At 43.6% G+C, this 18,923-nt stretch overlaps 1 protein-coding gene and 1 long non-coding RNA gene across 2 annotated transcripts in view; both read left to right on the top strand.

The window, feature by feature from the left end:
* The window catches only part of LOC144739496 (uncharacterized), a 33,689-nt gene that overhangs the window by 7,907 nt on the left and 6,859 nt on the right, over nucleotides 1–18,923 (top strand). The window contains exon 3 of the mRNA XM_078622449.1: nucleotides 9,201–9,713. Within this exon, the coding sequence (XP_078478575.1) occupies nucleotides 9,201–9,713 (513 nt within the window). The remainder of the gene's footprint in view (nucleotides 1–9,200; nucleotides 9,714–18,923) is intronic.
* LOC144739497 (uncharacterized) lies at nucleotides 3,223–6,726 on the top strand. Its single transcript, XR_013589445.1, has 2 exons — nucleotides 3,223–3,899; nucleotides 6,090–6,726. It is a non-coding gene; the product is annotated as an uncharacterized LOC144739497 (long non-coding RNA).

Here is an 18,923-nt window from a genome sequence, read left to right as displayed (position 1 = left end):
ATTACTGTTAACTTACTTTCAATAGAAACATGAATTGCTCATACGAATATTCTCTCTCTCAGAATCGACTGACTGATGTAGCAGACGAAACAGTCATCTTGTTGAACGATTCTAAACCTTGACGCGGCAATGTTAGTTTTCTCTGTTCAAGGATTTCTCAGTGTTATGCAATGTTTTTACATTTAGTTTACTATTACACTGAATTCTATGGCATAATTAACTATTTTTGTGCTTAAAAATCTTTAAAAAACAATATTTATATGCAGTTCGTAGAAGTCAGGAACGGATTAATCGTATTTACATACAATCCAATGGGGAAATTAGGTTCGAGTCACGACCAAATTGGGTTGCGACCACAGTTATGGAACGAATTATGATCGTGACCAGAGGTTCTACTGTACTTGAACTAAGTTACCCGGACTATGGAAGGCGAGGATATGTAATGAAGGGGTCTACAAACATTCCATTGGTGACATGCTGAGATAGTAACAGGCACGCCTTTACTGCCCGCGTTCCATCCAGTGTCTGAGGGGTTGTGCAATCAGAGGGGAGGCTGAGCGCGTCGCTGCCTCACCTCTCGTCTCTCCCTGTACTTGCAGCGAAGCTCCGCAAATTTGGCGATTTTGACTATAAATAAGTAATTAAGAAAAAAACTTTTTTCAATACACGCTTTTATGAAATGTACTAGTAATGGCAGAACTCCACGACTCCAGGAAGTGGCCCCGAAGCTTGCTATAACGTAAGGGACCGTGGCCAATTACAGCCAACGTCAGTCGACCGTGGGGACAATTAGACCCAAGTCGAAACATGACATATAAAAAAGAAAGTTAAATTTTTTTTTATTTTTACGATAGAATATAGTATTGTCATCAGTATGACACAAGTATACCAAGTTTGCAGTCGATACCACATTGGGAAGTGGGTTACAATTGAGTTACAATATTTGATGATACAACAACAGACAGTTAAAATAAAATATTTTAAAATACTTTTTTTAAAAACACACTTTAATGAAATGTACTGTCCTAGCTGCCTCTTCCCTCATCGCCCCTCCCCTCATCGCCCCTCCCCTCCTTCCACATGCCCCGCCCCTGGGCGTGGCTCCCCGAGGCTTGCCGTGACATCAGGGACCGTGGTGATTTACAGGCAACGTCAGTTGAGCGTGGACAATTAAAGCCGTAAAAAAGTTTGTTAAAAAATATTTTTTTATGATAGAATATAGTATTGTCATCAGTATGACACACCTATGCGAAGTTTGTATTCGATACGACATTGGGAATACGGTTGAAATTGAGTTACAAGACTTTGGATACAACACAAAGTAAGTTAAATAAAAGCGTGTAAAAAGTTTAAAAATAAATGTTTTGAATTTTTTATGATATAATATCGTGTTGTCATCAGTATGACATAGCTATACCAAGTTTGCAGTCGATAGCACATTGGGAAGTGTGAAAAATTTGAGTTACAAGATTTCGTTTTTGAGGATACAACAGACGAAGTGCGTTAAATAGAAGCGTGTAAAAATGATTGGAATCATCTTCTTGGTTCTTTCGTACAAGTCACGTAGAAGGGAAATAATAAAAATAAAACAATAAACTAATCACGACGTTTCGGCCACAACGCAAGCAGGTCTGTCACCTGAGGATGGCTGCTTGCGTTGTGGCCGAAACGTGAAAATTATTTTATTGTTTTATTTTTATGATTTTCTTTCTACGTGACTTTAACGAAAGAACCAAGAAGATGAATACCTACAGTCACGAAAGCTTTAAATCGAAAATGATTGGAATCGTACAGAAATGACATAACACCCAATTTCAAAGCAGATGCTGTCCACCCTTCTGAAACGCCCTGCAATTTACGAGTTTTGAATAATTGTAACCAAACACAATAAACCAGACACGTGAATTTGTGAACTTTCACCGCAACTTGTGTAGAGACCTTTAATTTGTGTAATCGGTCACGTGCGTGTTTACATACAAAGACAAAGATCCCCCCGGTATAGCCTTCACAGACTATTGGGGCAAGTGCTGTTAGCGGGTGGCGATGTTCGCACACTGCACCGGGTACGCATTTGAGGCTGAGTCGATGTAGGGGCGGCTCAGGACCGGTAACAAAAATCTCCACTGGTTATGGGGGCCATCCATAAATGACGTCACGCGATTTTGGACGATTTTTGACCCCCCCACCTTCGTCACACGGCGTCACTGAAAGTCAAACCCTCCTCAAATATGACGTCACACAGCTCTGCCCCCCCCCCCCCAATAATATAAAACATGCTTCAAATCGCTTTCAACTATCGTCATTGTAGTGCGTATTTAATGTGGCGCTGCACTCTGATGTTGTAGGAGTAAACTTTTATTAAAAAGTCTTTAATTAAGTAGAACGTCATTGGAACCTCATTTACCAGTAAAAATACGATAATTGTTTTTTTACCCTTCTATCTGGCAAAAAAACTGACACCTTTTTACAAGGAGTCATGTTTGCATAGACCACAATACCTGCAGTCATAATGCAAACAAAAAACATAACTCTGATAATGTATGCACTGTCCTTGAAGTTGATTAGTCCACACCCGAGACAGCTTTCCTTTGAGCCTCGTCTCACATGGATGGGACCAGATAACGCCAAAAGGCGCACAACTCAAAGACAATCCACCATCAGAGTATGAGAGCTCGGGGCAAGCATTTACACCATTGGAACCTCATTTGCCAGTAAAAATATGATAATTGGTTTTACACTTCTTGTTGCCAGATAGAAGGTTAAAAAACCAAGGAAAGCTGTCTCGGGTGTGGACCAATCAACTTCAAGGACAGTGCACATTATCAGAGTTATGTTCTTTTGTTTGTATTATGACTGCAGGTATTGCGGTCTATGCAAACATGACTCCTTGTAAAAAGGTGTCAGTTTTGTTGCTAGATAGAAGGGTAAAAAAACAATTATCATAAGTATAACGTGTTGTCTATATTTATTTAAAGTTGCGCATTTTGATGTCATGTCACATTTCTCAACCCCCACCCCCCCTCGTCACTCATCGTCACAAATGTCTGACCCCCCCCCCCCCATAGGTGCGTGACATCATTTATGGACAGGCCCTTTCCAAAGCCTCCTTTTTAATAAATGTTCTCTCCTACAACATCAGAGTGCAGCGCCACGTTAAATACGCACTACAATGACAATAGTTTAAAGCGATTTGAAGGTAGTTTTTTTTTTGGGGGGGGGGGGGGGGCAGGGCTTGGTGACGTCATATTTGAGGGGGGTCTGACTGTGACGCTGTGTGACGAGGGGGGGGGTCAAAAATCGGCTAAAATCGCGTGACGTCATTTATGGACGGTCCCGATACGCAAAACTTGAACTCTGACCCCCGCTCTCCGACGTCACCACTAAGCATTACCTCATCGGTGTGAAACGCCAGGGGGGGGGCTGTGCGCCTCGCTAGTGACGTCATGTCACCCCTGTTTGGATACCGCCGATCTCTGTTCCGGTACAATCCTTATTTGGGCAAAGCTACGCCCAGTGACTGGCGGCTCATTAACATAATCTAGGATCTAAGCTTTGGTGACTGCAGGAATTGCTCATTGGTTATTTCGGTAAAGAAATGAAATAAAATTAACATAATATATTCGTTAAAAGCCGTCGCGAGTTTGTTTTTTTATTGCTACGGGTTCAGCACCCACGCCCCATCATCCCTCGACGCGTGACTTTACCGAAAGAGCCAATGAGTGTACAACGAGTTGAGTCATTCCTGCAGTTCACGAAAGCTTCAATTCTCGGATAAGTTATTCAGTTACCCAGCCCCGCTCGTTGGGGGCGTGTCTTGTACCCCGGAAGTGAATATTACGTCATATCTTGCTGCCGCCATAACGGAGCGAGGTAACGGAAAGCTGCCGATGAAATTCGAGGTGAGAGATTTTCATCGTGGTGGTGGTTGTGGTTGTTGTTGTGGTGGTTGTTGTTGTTTACCAAGGTAGAGCCTCTCTCTCGTAGGGATGTCAATTGAGTCGCAGCGAGTATGGGAATCCATGTCAAGGTTGGGACATTACAACGTGGGGCCTAGCCACGCCGGGCCTCGCCTCCTGCCCTCGCCTGAAAGCCTTTGCTTGAATTCTCTCGCTTCAACTTGATCTGGAAGCTTTCGTGACGGCAGCAGAAATAAAATAAATGAAACCAATTTAATTTAGTTTTTTCATTTATTTGAGTTGTTTTTTCATATTATTTTTTTCATAAAAAAATGGCAAAACAATGTATTTAGTTTCATTTATTTTAGTTGTTTATTCATAATATTTTTTTTTCATAAAAAATTTTTTTTTTATAAAATATATTTTTAATTTAAAAAATGTAATGAATTTTTTTATGATTTTAGTCGTTTCATTTCAAAGCTTTAAATCGAAATTTAAAGCAAAGCTTGTAAACTTGAACTATATTTTTTGGTACTTTCGGTAAAGTTACCTAGATATAAAATTAATTAAACTTATAACTACAATGCAATACAACACAGAGTCGGCTAAGATAACAGTCAACTCCCCACCTGGTTTATTAACGTTCTTCCAAAGATTGATACATTTGAGAGAGAGAACTAAACACAGACACGGAGACACACAGACACATACACACAAGCAGAGAGAGATAACACAGACACACAGAGAGAGACACAGAAGCGGAGAGATAACACAGAGACAGAGAGAGACACACACACAGGCACACAGAGAGAAAGCACAGACAGAGAGAGACACATAGGCACACAGAGCGAGACACACATAGGCACATAGAGAGAGATAACACAGACACAGAGACACACACATAGACACACACAGAAACAACACATCTGTGTCGAGGCCTTAAATAGAGAGATAAGGGGGCTGAGAGAGAGAAGGGGGGTAGAGAAATGAGCATGGCAATGAGAGATTTGGAGCTTTCGTGACAGCAGGAAATACTACAACACGAGGACACTTTACATTTTTATTTTATGTAACCAGGCCAAGCCCGCTTGAGCTGCTGTACCGCTCTTAGGATTTGAAGCTTTCGTGAGTGCAGGAATCCATACTCTTTGGTTCTGTCGGTAAAGTCACGTGGGTATAAAATAAAATCAATCGCGACGTTTCGGGCGACAAGCGTGCGCTCTTGTTTTCAGAAGCGACTTGCCCACACAACAAAGGTGGGCTTTTTTATTCTTGGTTCTTTCGGTAAAGTCACGTAGAAGGGAAATAACAAAATAATATGAATATGAAACGATAAAAAAAATTCTCACGACGTTTTGACTGCAACACAAGCAATCATCATCAGGTGTGAAATCCACAGAAAGAAAATTTTAAAAAGTGGCGGTTTTTCAAAATTATAAAAAAAGTGGCGGCTTTTCAAATTTGCTTTGTCAACGTGTGGAAATTACTATCGGTCAAGGGCTCTAAACGCGTGCTGATGTTCACTCTTAAACGTGGAGGGGCAGCCGGAGGAAAATCCACGCCACCACAGAGAGAGAGGGAGACACGCAAACTCGGTTATGTTGATTTGATCCTCAATTATTTGGTGGAGTGAGGAAGCATTGAAAACGTTTTGGTTTAGCCATGTTTGTTTGTGGTAGTACAGAGTTAGCCTGATAACTTTAATCTAAATTGTCTTATGGTTGTTTTTGTTGACTTGCATCCCACTGGGATTTTTGAACACAGTGTTGAAATACGGTGTTTTTTCTGCTGTTTTTTCCTGGATTTTTCTGTTGCGTGTAGTCACTTTAAGATGTTTCTTGTTCACGTTTTTGTTTGTGGCGTTTGCCCCCGAGTCAAGAGCCGCATTGCTCACGGGGTTATCTATATATAAAATGGAAATGTGTGAATGTGTCTGTTCGAAATGTTTAGCATACTTTCCGACATGCAACAAACTTAAAATTTGGCATGTGGGTACCTTCCAGATTGTACACAATACAAAAAGTATAAAAATTGACTTTTGCATTTTTTTTGGGGGGGGGGGGCGCAATAATGGATATATTTTGCACGGCAAGTGAACGGTGACCTCACGTCTGTGATGTCACCCGCATGCGGCAGCGTCACGCAGTGTGCATGCTGACGTCACGCACCCCCCACCCCCCACCCTCCGCGTAGGCCGTGGATTCATTCAAGACAAGAATCCAAGTGTTGGGCGAAGCCCGGTAGTAAACTTAGTACCTGAAACATTAATACTGAGCAGATGAAGGTGTGTGGCCAGGCATGGTTTTGGACACGCCACCACCTGTTTAACGCAGCAGTGTGTGACAGTGTCAAGTTTGTGTTTGCAGTAAAGTCTATTAACTCTATTGAACACGGAGGTTATATGAAAACAATGGTTTATGTTTTTTGTTTTCATCTGGAACTCTTTATGAGAATGGAAGCAGTCAGGAAGTTGACACAACACACATGCAGCTGATGTTAGATCTGTTCAACCCAGCATTCAAGGAAATCTTAGCCTGGCTTCACACGTCTAAGTTGCGATTGAACATGAATTTATGGATAACACAATTAGTATTATTTTCAACACCTTTTGCTATGTCAGCTGAATTTAGCTCTCATAAATATTCATTTTGTAGGCAGACAGCCGAAATTGTGTGCTTGGAGATTTGGGTTAACATTCATTTTGAAGACACGAGGGCTTCCAGGAATGTGTATGACCATTTGCCCTCTCATAGTGCGCCATAACAGCCCATGTGATGAATTTGGGAAAAAATGTTTTATCATGAATATATAAAATATATGAATACGTATAGACGTGTTAGTCATGTGTGACTTTTTCTTTCGGTAAAGTCACGTAGGTAGAAATAAAATAAGTAATATTTTTAAAAATTATTTTAAAAACACGCTTTTATGAAATGTACTAGTAATGGAAGAAATCCACGACTCCAGGAAGTGGCCCCGAGGCTTGCCATAATGTAAGCGACCGTGGTCAATTACAGCCAACGTCAGTTTTACCGTGGACAATTAAACCAAAGCCGAAACATAACATGTAAAAAATATTGTTTAAAAAAAAAAATTAATGATAGAATATAGTATTGTCATCTGTATGGCATAAGTACAGTGTGGGAAAAAAGTATTTGATCCCCTGCTGATTTTGTGCGTTTGCCCACTGGCAAAGAAATGATCAGTCTATAATTTTAATGGTAGGTTTATTTGAACAGTGAGAGACAGAATAATAACAACAAAATCCAGAAAAACGCATGTCAACAATGTTATGAATTGATTTGCATTTTAATAAGGGAAATAAGTATTTGACCCCTCTGCAAAACATGACTTAGTACTTGGTGGCAAAACCCTTGTTGGCAATCACAGAGGTCAGACGTTTCTTGTAGTTGGCCACCAGGTTTGGACACATCTCAGGAGGGATTTTTTCCCACACCTCTTTGCAGATCTTCTCCAAGTCATTAAGGTTTTGAGGCTGACGTTTGGCAACTCGAACCTTCAGCTCCTTCCACAGATTTTCTATGGGATTAAGGTCTGGAGACTGGCTAGGCCACTCTAGGACCTTAATGTGCTTCTTCTTGAGCCACTCTTTTGTTGCCTTGGCCGTGTGTTTTGGGTCATTGTCATGCTGGAATACCCATCCATGACCCATTTTCAATGCCCTGGCTAAGGGAAGGAGGTTCTCACCCAAGATTTGACGGTACATGGCCCCGTCCTTCGTCCATTTGATGCGGTGAAGTTGTCCTGTCCCCTTTGAAGAAAAACACCCCCAAAGCATAATGTTTCCACCTCCATGTTTGACGGTGGGGATGGTGTTGTTGGGGTCATAGGCAGCATTCCTCCTCCTCCAAACACGGCGATTGAGTTGATGCCAAAGAGCTCCATTTTGGTCTCATCTGACCACAACTCTTTCACCCAGTTGTCCTCTGAATCATTCAGATGTTCATTGGCAAACTTCAGACGGGCATGTATATGTGCTTTTTTGAGCAGGGGGACCTTGCGGGCGCTACAAGATTTCAGTCCTTCACGGCGTAGTGTGTTACCAACTGTTTTCTTGGTGACTATGGTCCCAGCTGCCTTGAGATCATTGACAAGATCCTCCCGTGTAGTTCTGGTCTGATTCCTCAACGTTCTCATGATCATTGCAACTCGACGAGGTGAGATCTTGCATGAAGCCCCAGGCCGAGGGAGATTGACAGTTCTTTTGTGTATCTTCCATTTGAAAATAATCGCACCAACTGTTGTCACCTTCTCACCAAGCTGCTTGGCGGTGGTCTTGTAGCCAATTCCAGCCTTGTGTAGGTCTACAATCTTGTCCCTGACATCCTTGGAGAGCTCTTTGGTCTTGGCCATGGTGAAGAGTTTGGAATCTGATTGATTGCTTGCTTCTGTGAACAGGTGTCTTTTATACAGGTAACAAGCTGAGATTAGGAGCACTCCCTTTAAGAGTGTGCTCCTAATTTCAGCTCGTTACCTGTATAAAAGACACCTGGGAGCCAGAAATCTTTCTGATTGAGGGGGGGTCAAATACTTATTTCCCTCATTAAAATGCAAATCAATTTATAACATTTTTGACATGCGTTTTTCTGGATTTTGTTGTTGTTATTCTGTCTCTAACTGTTCAAATAAACCTAGCATTAAAATTATAGACTGATAATTTATTTGCCAGTGGGCAAACGTACAAAATCAGCAGGGGATCAAATACTTTTTTTCCTCACTGTATACCAAGTTTACAGTCGATACAACATTGGAAAGTGGGTTAAAATGGAGTTGCAAGATTTGAGGATAACAACAACGACAACAATGACAACAACAACAACAGACAGTGAGTTAAATGAAAGCGTGTATTAAAATAAATCACAGCAGACATCTCAGCTATCGCGATTTTCACCCGAAGATGAACGCTTGTGTTGCGTTCGAAACGTCATTTATGTTATTTCTACCTACGTGACTTTACCGAAAGAACCATAGAGTATGGATTCTTGCATTCATGAAAGCTTCAAATCAACATTGTGTACATATATATGCGTATATTCATTCCTCTGTGCCTCGATACTGACGTGTAGATGGTATTTTCTGTCTGCAGCTGTCGCTTCCTCTGACGCTTCCTCTGCAGAATTGGTCTGATGGAGGACAGGCAGTCAGCGCGGCTCGGTACGGCAAGGCAACAATGGGATCAGCGTGCATACAGCACGGATCGGACTGGAAGTTTGACACAGCACCAGAAAAAACACATGAGAGAAAAGCCCTTCAAGTGCACTCTGTGTGGAATGGCGTTTGCAGATCCATCAACTTTTCAAAGACACCAGAGAAGACACACTGGAGAGAAACCCTTCAAGTGCAGTGTGTGTGGGAAGGCATTTTTACAGTCACAACAACATGCAAAACACCAGAGAACACACACAGGTGAGAAACCCTTCAAGTGCAGTGTGTGTGGGAAGGCATTTTCACAGTCACACCATCTTGCACGACACCAGAGAACACACACAGGAGAGAAACCCTTCAAGTGCAGTGTGTGTGGGAAGGCATTTTCACAGTCATGGGATCTTGCAAAACACCAGAGAACACACACAGGAGAGAAACCCTTCAAGTGCAGTGTGTGCGGGAAGGCATTTTCACAGTCACACCATCTTGCACAACACCAGAGAACACACACAGGAGAGAAACCCTTGAAGTGCAGTGTGTGTGGAATGGCGTTTGCAGATCCATCAAATTGTCAAACACATCAGAGAACACACACAGGAGAGAAACCCTTCAGGTGCACTCTGTGCGGGAAGGCGTTTGCACGGTCACAACGTCTTAAAGAACACCAGAGAACACAGAAGCATCAGAAGATCCACAAGGAGTGGAGTCTGAAATCAGCTTGTGAAAGTCAAAGTGCCGTTTGGAGCCCATCCCTCATGAAACATGTACCGGAAGAAAATCCCAGCTTGGGCACTTTTAAAGGTATCAAGGCGGAATTTGAAGAGGTGATTGTGAAATGTGAAGAGGTGACGGTGAAGAGCGAAGAAGTGAAGGTAAAATGTGAAGATGAAGATTCGACTCCAAAATGGGACCTTCACATCAATGGAGGCAACGTGAAGCAGGAGGGGATTTCTGACTGTGAGGCAGAGCGAGGCAACTCACAGCAGTTTGTGGAAGTGGAGGTGTGGGTGGACTTCCTAGACGATATAAAGTCAAATGGAGACCCGGTAGATGTGTAAGCTTGAGACGATGTCGCTCCCAATAGATGCACCTTTGTCACAGGCCTTTAATGAAAATAATGTGAAGTAGAACATTGAAATCTTAGGTTCAACCTGCAGGGTAAGAGCGGCCAGTCTTGGTGGAACTGTGGGTTGGGTAGATATCTCACCAGGAGCCTCGGTGATTCACACTGAACCCTATGGGAGCCTTCGTCTGGCTCTGTGAGCCTCAGTGATTCACACTGAAGCCTATGGGAGCATTAGTCTAGATCTGTCAGCCTTAGTGACTCAACACTGAACCCTATGGGAGCCTTAGTCTGGCTCTGAGCCTCAGTGATTAACACTGAAGCCTATGGGAGCCTGAGTCTGGCTTTGTGAGCCTCAGTAATTAACACTGAACGCGATGGATGGGAGCCAGTGACATGGGGTGAGGTCAGTGTCTGGGGAGGCACCGGGGGCGTGTCTGCAGGCAGATGTGATAGCTGCCTCCCCTGTTGCTTTTTCATTGCAGTTTGATGACGAGACCAGCGAGCCTACGTATCTTTATACACATACAGTAGAACCTCTGGTCACGAACGCTTCTGACCACGACCAAATTGGGTTCCGACCAAAAGATTTACAACATTTTTTTATCTGGTCACGAACACATACTCGGATGGCGATAAAACACGGCCGCGGCCAATTTCCCCTTGCCATTTTTTCGTTGAATTACACAAAGCGTAACAGTTATGTATATAACTTTTGCTATATACAATTCCTAGTAAGATTAATTTTGTGAGTGTAGTCATACCCGTCCCCCCTCATTCAAGCCATAATTTAGAGAGCGAAAGCGCTGAGTACGTAAATCGCTAACATGAGAACCCGTTAATCTCTTCTCACATCATTCATACGATGATGCGGTGAAGTAAACGTACAGAAATGACATAACACCCAATTTCAAAGCAGATGCGGTCCACCCTTCTAAAACGCCCTGTAATTTACGAGTTTTTAATAATTGTAACCAAACAATAAACCAGACACGTGAATTTGTGAACTTTCACTGCTACTTGTGTAGAGACCTTTAAGCTGTGTAATCGGTCACGTGTGTGTGTGTACATACAAAGACAAAGATGCCCCCGGTATCGCCTTCACAGACTTGGGGCAAGTGCTGTTAGCGGGTGGCGATGTTCGCACACCGCACCGGGTACGCATTTGAGGCTGAGTCGATGTAGGGGCGGCTCAGGACCGGTTCAAAAAAAAATCACCACTGGTTATGGGGGCCGTCTATAAATGACGTCACGCGATTTTGGACGATTTTTGACCCCCCCCTCGTCACATGGCGTCACAAAATTCAAACCCCCTCAAATATGACGTCACACAGCTCTGCCCCCCAAATAATATATAACACGCTTCAAATTGCTTTAAACTATTGTCATTGTCGTGCGTATTTAATGTGGCGCTGCACTCTGATGTTGGAGGAGAAAACTTTTATTTAAAAAGTCTGTTTAATTAAGTAGAACGTGTTTATACTTATTTAAAGTTGCGCATTTTGATGTGACGTCACATTTCTCAACCCCCACCCCCCCTCGTTCAAGTTCAAGTTCATTTATTAGGTATAGCCCTGTGAGCCATTCAGCTCTTGAATCGGGTGCAACCGCAACAAACAAAAAACAAAAACATGAACAAAAAACATCTTAAAGTGAATATGTGACTAAGTGCAAACAGAAAATCCAAGAAAAGACAGCAAAATATTGCAGAAAAAACACCGTACACCAACGCTGTGTGCAAAAATCCCAGTGGGATGCAAGTCAAACAACAACAACAACAACCACAAGACAGCTTAGATTAAGGCCATCAGTCTAACTCTGTACTACAACAAACAAACATGGCTAAACCAATACACTTTTCGAAATCACCAAAATAAAGCCATGAAAGCAATGAAAAAGCAATCATAGGAACTGTGACAGAATTTTCACAATAAATGGCATAAACAACATGTACTACCAAAACCCTGCAGCCATAGCTGGCTGCATGAGTCACTCCACCTTTAAGATCAGCACACTAAATCAAAACACAGGTCATACTTTGTAGCGATCATCCGGAGCGAAACATTTTATTTTAGGTCACTGAATAGCACTGGCAGCTAGGGGTGTACAACTCCTCTAGAGCAGTTTTGAGTGAAGATCTCATAGGTAGTGACTCAAGTTTCAATTTATTGGCAACAGCATTCCAGACCCTGGGGGCATTAATAGTAAAGGCCCTTCCTCCAGTATATGTACGGCAATAGGGAATATTAAGCTGGTAAATGAGTGTAGACCTTAGGTCAAATTTGTTCTTTGAAACAGAGATGAGATCCAGCAGGTAATCTGCAGATTCTTTTGCAAGTACATCATGAATAAATAAGATCTGGTGCACAAGCCGTCGAACATTCAGAGATGTTAAGTTTGACCCAATGTAGAGGTCACAGTGGTGAGTCCTATATGGGCAGTTCAATGCAAATCTTAAGGCCGAGTGATACATTAAGTCAAGCTTCTTCAGTACAGTACTTGGGGCTGATTTATAAACAATGTCACAGTAATCAAGTAGAGGCAGTATGGTAGCTTTAATCAATTCCAAACGGAACATAGGGGGGAAGCAGTGCTTGTGTCGATATAGAAAACCAATTTTAATTTTTGTCTTTTTCCCAATATAATCAATGTGATCTTCAAAATTCAGTTTTGAATCCAGGATGATCCCAAGATACTTATAGATCTTAACTTGCTCTATTTGATCATTATTTAAGGAATGTAATTTGGGGAAAATAACTTCCCGCTTTAGTCCTGGTGAGAAGCATAGCACCTTGGTTTTGGCAGGATTTAGGACTAGTTTAAGAGCAACTAGCTGATGTTGTAGTTTGTTGAAATCACTCTGGAGCTTAGCAATCACGTCATCCGGAGAGCGGCCAGCAGTAATTAGTACCGTGTCATCTGCAAAAAGATTTACCCTGGAATAATCCAGTTCAGTGCCCAAGTCATTTACATAAAGAGAGAACAAGAGGGGGCCGAGAATGGAACCCTGTGGAACCCCTTTTGTTATCTTAACACTGTTTGACCTCCAACCATCTGTGAATACAGTTTGGGTGCGAGAAAAGAGGTAATTTTTTAACCATTTTACTGTATTTTCGGAAAAACCGAGGCAACTTATTTTACTAAGCAGGATGTTGTGGTCTACTGTATCAAAAGCTTTGGACAAGTCAAGAAAAAGACAGGCGCAGTACTGCTTATTATCAAGGCTACTGTAAATGTGATTCATAGAGTCTAATGCAGCAGATGTGGTGCTGTATTTTTTTCGGAACCCAGATTGTTTTAGATGTAATAGATTGTTGGCGGACAGGAAACTGATAATTTGGTAGTTCAATAATTTTTCAAAAATTTTCATCAACGGGGACAAAATTGAGATAGGTCGGTAGTTATTTGGATCATCTTTAGGGCCCCCTTTGTGAAGTGGACGAACATAGGAATGTTTCCATTCTAGAGGAACTGATGCTTCTTTGATGGACAGGTTGAAAATATGGGCTATAGGTTTGTATATTAGGTGACCAACACTTAGTAGAGCAAAGACGGGAATACTATCTGCTCCGGTAGAGGAGGACCCTTTGAGGAAGGACAGTTGTTTCAGAACATTACTTTCGTGGATTGGCTGAAAACTAAATTCGCTTAATGTTTGGATAGGGGTGTAGGAATTTGCATGAGCAGGGGTGACTCCCAATAGATTATCAAATAGGGTACCAGCTTCAGAAAAATGAAGGTTAAAATTGTCAACTATTTTTTGGGGATCTGAAAAATATTCCCCATTTCGGTTAAGCTGAACGGGCAGATGATCTGTTTTGGATGCCTTTTCGATACATTTGATTGTTTTCCAGAAAATCCTGGCATTTCCATGAGATTCAAGGAGAGTAGAAGAGAAGTAGTCATTTTTTGCATGCCGTATTTTTTTGACGCATCTATTCCTTAAAATCCTGTATTCTAGCCAGTCATTAACCAAATTACTTTTCTGAGCACATGCCCAAGCCTTGTCTCTAGTTTTCATGAGTTTTGTAATCAAAGGATCAAACCATGGTGGACGATTGCCTTTAGTTTTAAATTTAACCAACGGAGCATGTTTGTTAAGAATTTGTAGAAACGTGTACCTGAAGGTCTCCCAAGCCGTAGTCAGGTTTGGAATATCACAGACCTTGTCAATATCCGAGTGAAGCACATCATTAGTAAATGCCTGTATGCTGAAGTGTCTCATGGAGTGCTTCTCAACCAATTTAGGGGGGGCTTTGTGTCTGGCTGATGATCTCACCCCAAAAATGAAGGAGTGATCACTAAGGTTATTACCTAGAACACCAGTCAGTGCGAAATTGTGAGGGGCATTTGTCAATAGGACGTCAAGCAGAGATGACTGTCCCGGATTTTTTAGGTTGGGTCTTGTGGGGACATTTATTAATTGAAACAGGTTAAATTCATCTGCAAAATTTGTGGCCACGGCCGGCGGGTTTAGCCAATTCCAATTTAGATCACCCACTAAAACTATTTCACCTTTAGGGAGGCCCCCAAGAAGCTCTCTCAGTGCAGATGCAGCTTCAACATCCTTACCACTAGGCGGTCTATAGCAGCACACTACCAATATGTGTTGATTATTAGGGAGAGTTATTCTGAGAGCCAGACCTTCAAAGCAACATTTTTTAAACAAGGAGTGAGCTGGTGAACATGCAATAGTATTACGAACATAGATGGCAATTCCACCTCCTTTAGATCCTCGGTCAAGCCGAAAAAGGTTGTAGTTGTCAATCGTAATCTGCAAGTCATTGACGGCAGGAGTGAGAAATGTTTCTGTTAGGCAAAATATGTCCGGGTCAAGATTTGCTACTTCTAGTTTTAGTTGACTTAATTTAATCAAAAGCCCTCTGATGTTGACATGTAGAACACCAACACCTTTTCTGCCAGAAAAATCTACAGAATTATATGAGTTCTTTACATTTGGGCCAGGATGAAGCTCAATACCACCCAGAAATAAGAAAAGTAGAATTAATAGTTTGCACAGGTATTTTCTGTGAAAGGATGAAGAGCGACGAACCTTGGACGAATAGCAGCAGCTCGCAGATGGTGTTATTTTTAAGAGCAGAATGAAGTTTGGAAGGAGTGCTGGTGAAGTAATGGGACAAAGATAGGGTTTAAAAGGATACAATGATGGAGTGTAGAAGTGTCTATAAGTTGTTTCATTAGGTGTAGTGGCAAATTTAGCAATAAGTATTGACGCGAAGTAACGCGGGTAGCCGTTTGTAGAGTTGAGTGTGGCACTAGATATGGCCGGGAGGGACAGTAGTAAGATACACAGCAGGTGAATTGACATCTTTAAAACACTAAATTTAAACACACACACAGCTCACTCACACGCAGCTCACCCTCACCCACTCTCACCCACAGCCCACACCCATGCAGCACAACGCACACACGGCCGCACACGCCGCCGCCATCTTGCTGCTGTTGTTGTTGCAGCTGCTGTTGTTGTTGCAGCTGCTGTTGTTGTTGCAGCTGCTGTTGTTGTTGCAGCTGCTGTTGTTGTTGCAGCTGCTGTTGTTGCAGCTGCTGTTGTTGTTGCAGCTGCTGTTGTTGTTGCAGCTGCTGTTGTTGTTGCAGCTGCTGTTGTTGTTGCAGCTGCTGTTGTTGTTGCAGCTGCTGTTGTTGTTGCAGCTGCTGTTGTTGTTGCAGCTGCTGTTGTTGTTGCAGCTGCTGTTGTTGTTGCAGCTGCTGTTGTTGTTGCAGCTGCTGTTGTTGTTGCAGCTGCTGTTGTTGTTGCAGCTGCTGTTGTTGTTGCAGCTGCTGTAGCAGCTGCAGCCGACCCAACTGCAGTTGCAGGAGTCATACACGAAGCAGCCGCAGCTGTGTGTACTACAGCAGAGCAGCAGCGGGCGTGCGGCCTGGAGGCGCCGAGGCCGAATAGTTGCGTGATGTGGACGTGGAGAGGCGAGATGTTTGGCCCATCAGCTTCATTGTTCTGCTTCCATTGACGAGCACCCTCCACGTAGGCCTCGACGTAGGCCCCCACGTAGGCCCCCACGTGGGCCCCGACGTAGGCCTCGAAGTAGGCCTCGACGTAGGCCCCGACGTAGGCCTCGAAGTAGGCCTCGACGTAGGCCCCGACGTAGGCTTCTATGTAGGCCCCCACGTGGGCCTCGACGTGGGCCCCGACGTAGGCCTCTATGTAGGCCTCCACGTAGGCCTCTATGTAGGCCTCCACGTGGGCCTCGACGTAGGCCCCGACGTAGGCCTCTATGTAGGCCCCCACGTGGGCCTCGACGTGGGCCCCGACGTAGGCCTCTATGTAGGCCTCCACGTAGGCCTCTATGTAGGCCTCCACGTGGGCCTCGACGTAGGCCCCGACGTAGGCCTCTATGTAGGCCCCCACGTGGGCCTCGACGTAGGCCTCTATGTAGGCCTCCACGTGGGCCCCGACGTAGGCCTCTATGTAGGCCTCCACGTAGGCCTCGACGTAGGCCCCGACGTAGGCCTCTATGTAGGCCCCCACGTGGGCCCCGACGTAGGCCTCTATGTAGGCCTCCACGTAGGCCTCGACGTAGGCCCCGACGTAGGCCCCCACGTAGGCCCCCACGTGGGCCCCGACGTAGGCCTCGAAGTAGCCTCGACGTAGGCCCCGACGTAGGCTTCTATGTAGGCCCCCACGTGGGCCTCGACGTAGGCCCCGACGTAGGCCTCTCGGATCCCTCAGGACAAGGCGCAACCCCCGAAAGTTGCTCGCGTTCAGCACTGCCGGCGGGAAGGGCCTTTCCACTGGAGGGGGGCTCTTGTGTGTTAAACAAAAAATAACAACAACCCACCCCCCCACTTCTTACAACCTTAATACAGGTTTTTTTGAGGGGTTAGGGGCCGTCCATCTCGTCACAAATGTCTGACCCCCCCCGCCCTCTATGTGCGTAACGTCATTTATGGACAGCCCCTTTCCAACGCCTTTTTAATGTTTTCTCCTACAACATAAGAGTGCAGCGCCACATTAAATACGCACTACAATGACAATAGTTTAAAGCGATTTGAAGCGTGTTTTTTCGGGGGGGGGGGGGGCAGAGCTTTGTGACGTCATTTGAGGGGGGTCTGACTTTTTGTAACGCTGTGTGACGAGGGGGGAGGGTGGGTCATAAATCGGCCAAAATCGCGTGACGTCATTTATGGACGGCCCCTATACGCAAAACTTGAACTCTGACTCCCGTTCTCTGACGTCACTACTAAGCATTACCTCATCGGTGTGAAAAGCCGCGGGGGGCGGTGCGCCTCGCTAGTGACGTCATGTCACCCCTGCATGGTCACCGCCGATGTCTGTTCCAGTACAATCCTTATTTGGGCAAAGCTACGCCCAGTGACCCTCGGCTCATTAACATAATCTAGGATCTCAGCATGGTAACTGCAGGAATTGCTCATTGGTTATTTCGGTAAAGAAATGAAATAAAATTAACAATATATTCGTTAAAAGCCGTCGCGAGTTTGTTTTTTTATTGCGACAAGTTCAGCACCCACGCCCCATCATCCCTCGATGCGTGACTTTACCGAAAGAGCCAATGAGTGTACAACGAGTTGAGTCATTCCTGCAGTTCACGAAAGCTTCAATTCTCGAATAAGTTATTCAGTTACCCAGCCCCGCTCGTTGGGGGCGTGTCTTGTACCCCGGAAGTGAATTTTACGTCACATCCTGCTGCCGCCAAAACGTCACGAGGTAACCAGAAGCTGCCGTTGAAATCTGAGGTGAGAGATTTTCATCGTGGTGGTGGTTGTGGTGGTGGTGGTTGTTGTTGTTTACCAAGGTAGAGCCTCTCTCTCGTAGGGATGTCAATTGAGTCGCAGCGAGTATGGGAATCCATGTCCAGGTTGGAACATTACAACGTGGGGCCTAGCCACGCGGGGCCTCGCCTCCTGCCCTCGCCTGAAGGCCTTTGCTTGAATTCTCTCGCTTCAACTTGATCTGGAAGCTTTCGTGACAGCAGCAGAAATACAATAAATGAAGAAACAACCAATTTAATGTGGTGGTTTTTTTTTCATTTTAGTTTTTTCATATTTTTTTATCCAATTTTTTTTCATAAATGAAAAACAACAAAATGTATTGAGTTTCATTTATTTTAGGTTTTTTTTCATATTTTATTTTTCATACAACTTTTTTTATAAAAAATATTTTTAATACTACAAAATATTTAATAATTTATTCGTTTAATTACATTTTTTACGTACGTGACTTTACCGAAAAAAAACAAATAATTATCTCGGTTAAACGATCTGGAGCTTTCGTGAGTGCAGGGATCCATACTCTTTGGTTCTTTCGGTAAAGTCACGTAGAAAGAAAACATTAATTAATAGCATACGACGTTTCCTTTGCAACACGAGCAATCACCATCAGGTACAAATGAATGAGAAAGCAAAGCTTGTAAACTTAGAACTATATTCTTTGGTTCTTTCGGTAAAGTTACGTAGGTATAAAATAAACTTAGAACTACAATGCAATGCAATACAACACAACACAGCGAGTCGGCTCAAATAACAGTCAACACCCCACCTGGTTTATTAACGTTCTTCCAAAGATTGCTAAATTTTAGAGAGAGAACTAAACACAGACATGGAGACACACAGACACACAAGCAGAGAGATAACACAGATACAGAGAGACACACATAGGCACACAGAGAGAGAGACAGAGAAAGAGACACATATAGACACGGAGATAGACACAGACATAGGCACACAGAGAGACAGACACACATAAACACAGAGAGATAACACAGGGACACAGAGAGAGACACACATAGGCACAAAGAGAGAGA

The sequence above is a fragment of the Lampetra planeri genome, unplaced genomic scaffold (genome assembly GCF_965212315.1).
Source record: "Lampetra planeri unplaced genomic scaffold, kcLamPlan1.2.h2 scaffold_153, whole genome shotgun sequence".
In the NCBI taxonomy this organism is placed as follows: Eukaryota; Metazoa; Chordata; class Hyperoartia; order Petromyzontiformes; family Petromyzontidae; genus Lampetra; species Lampetra planeri.
The sequence above is the reverse complement of the archived record's forward strand: the minus strand, read 5'-3'. Positions and strand labels throughout refer to the sequence as shown.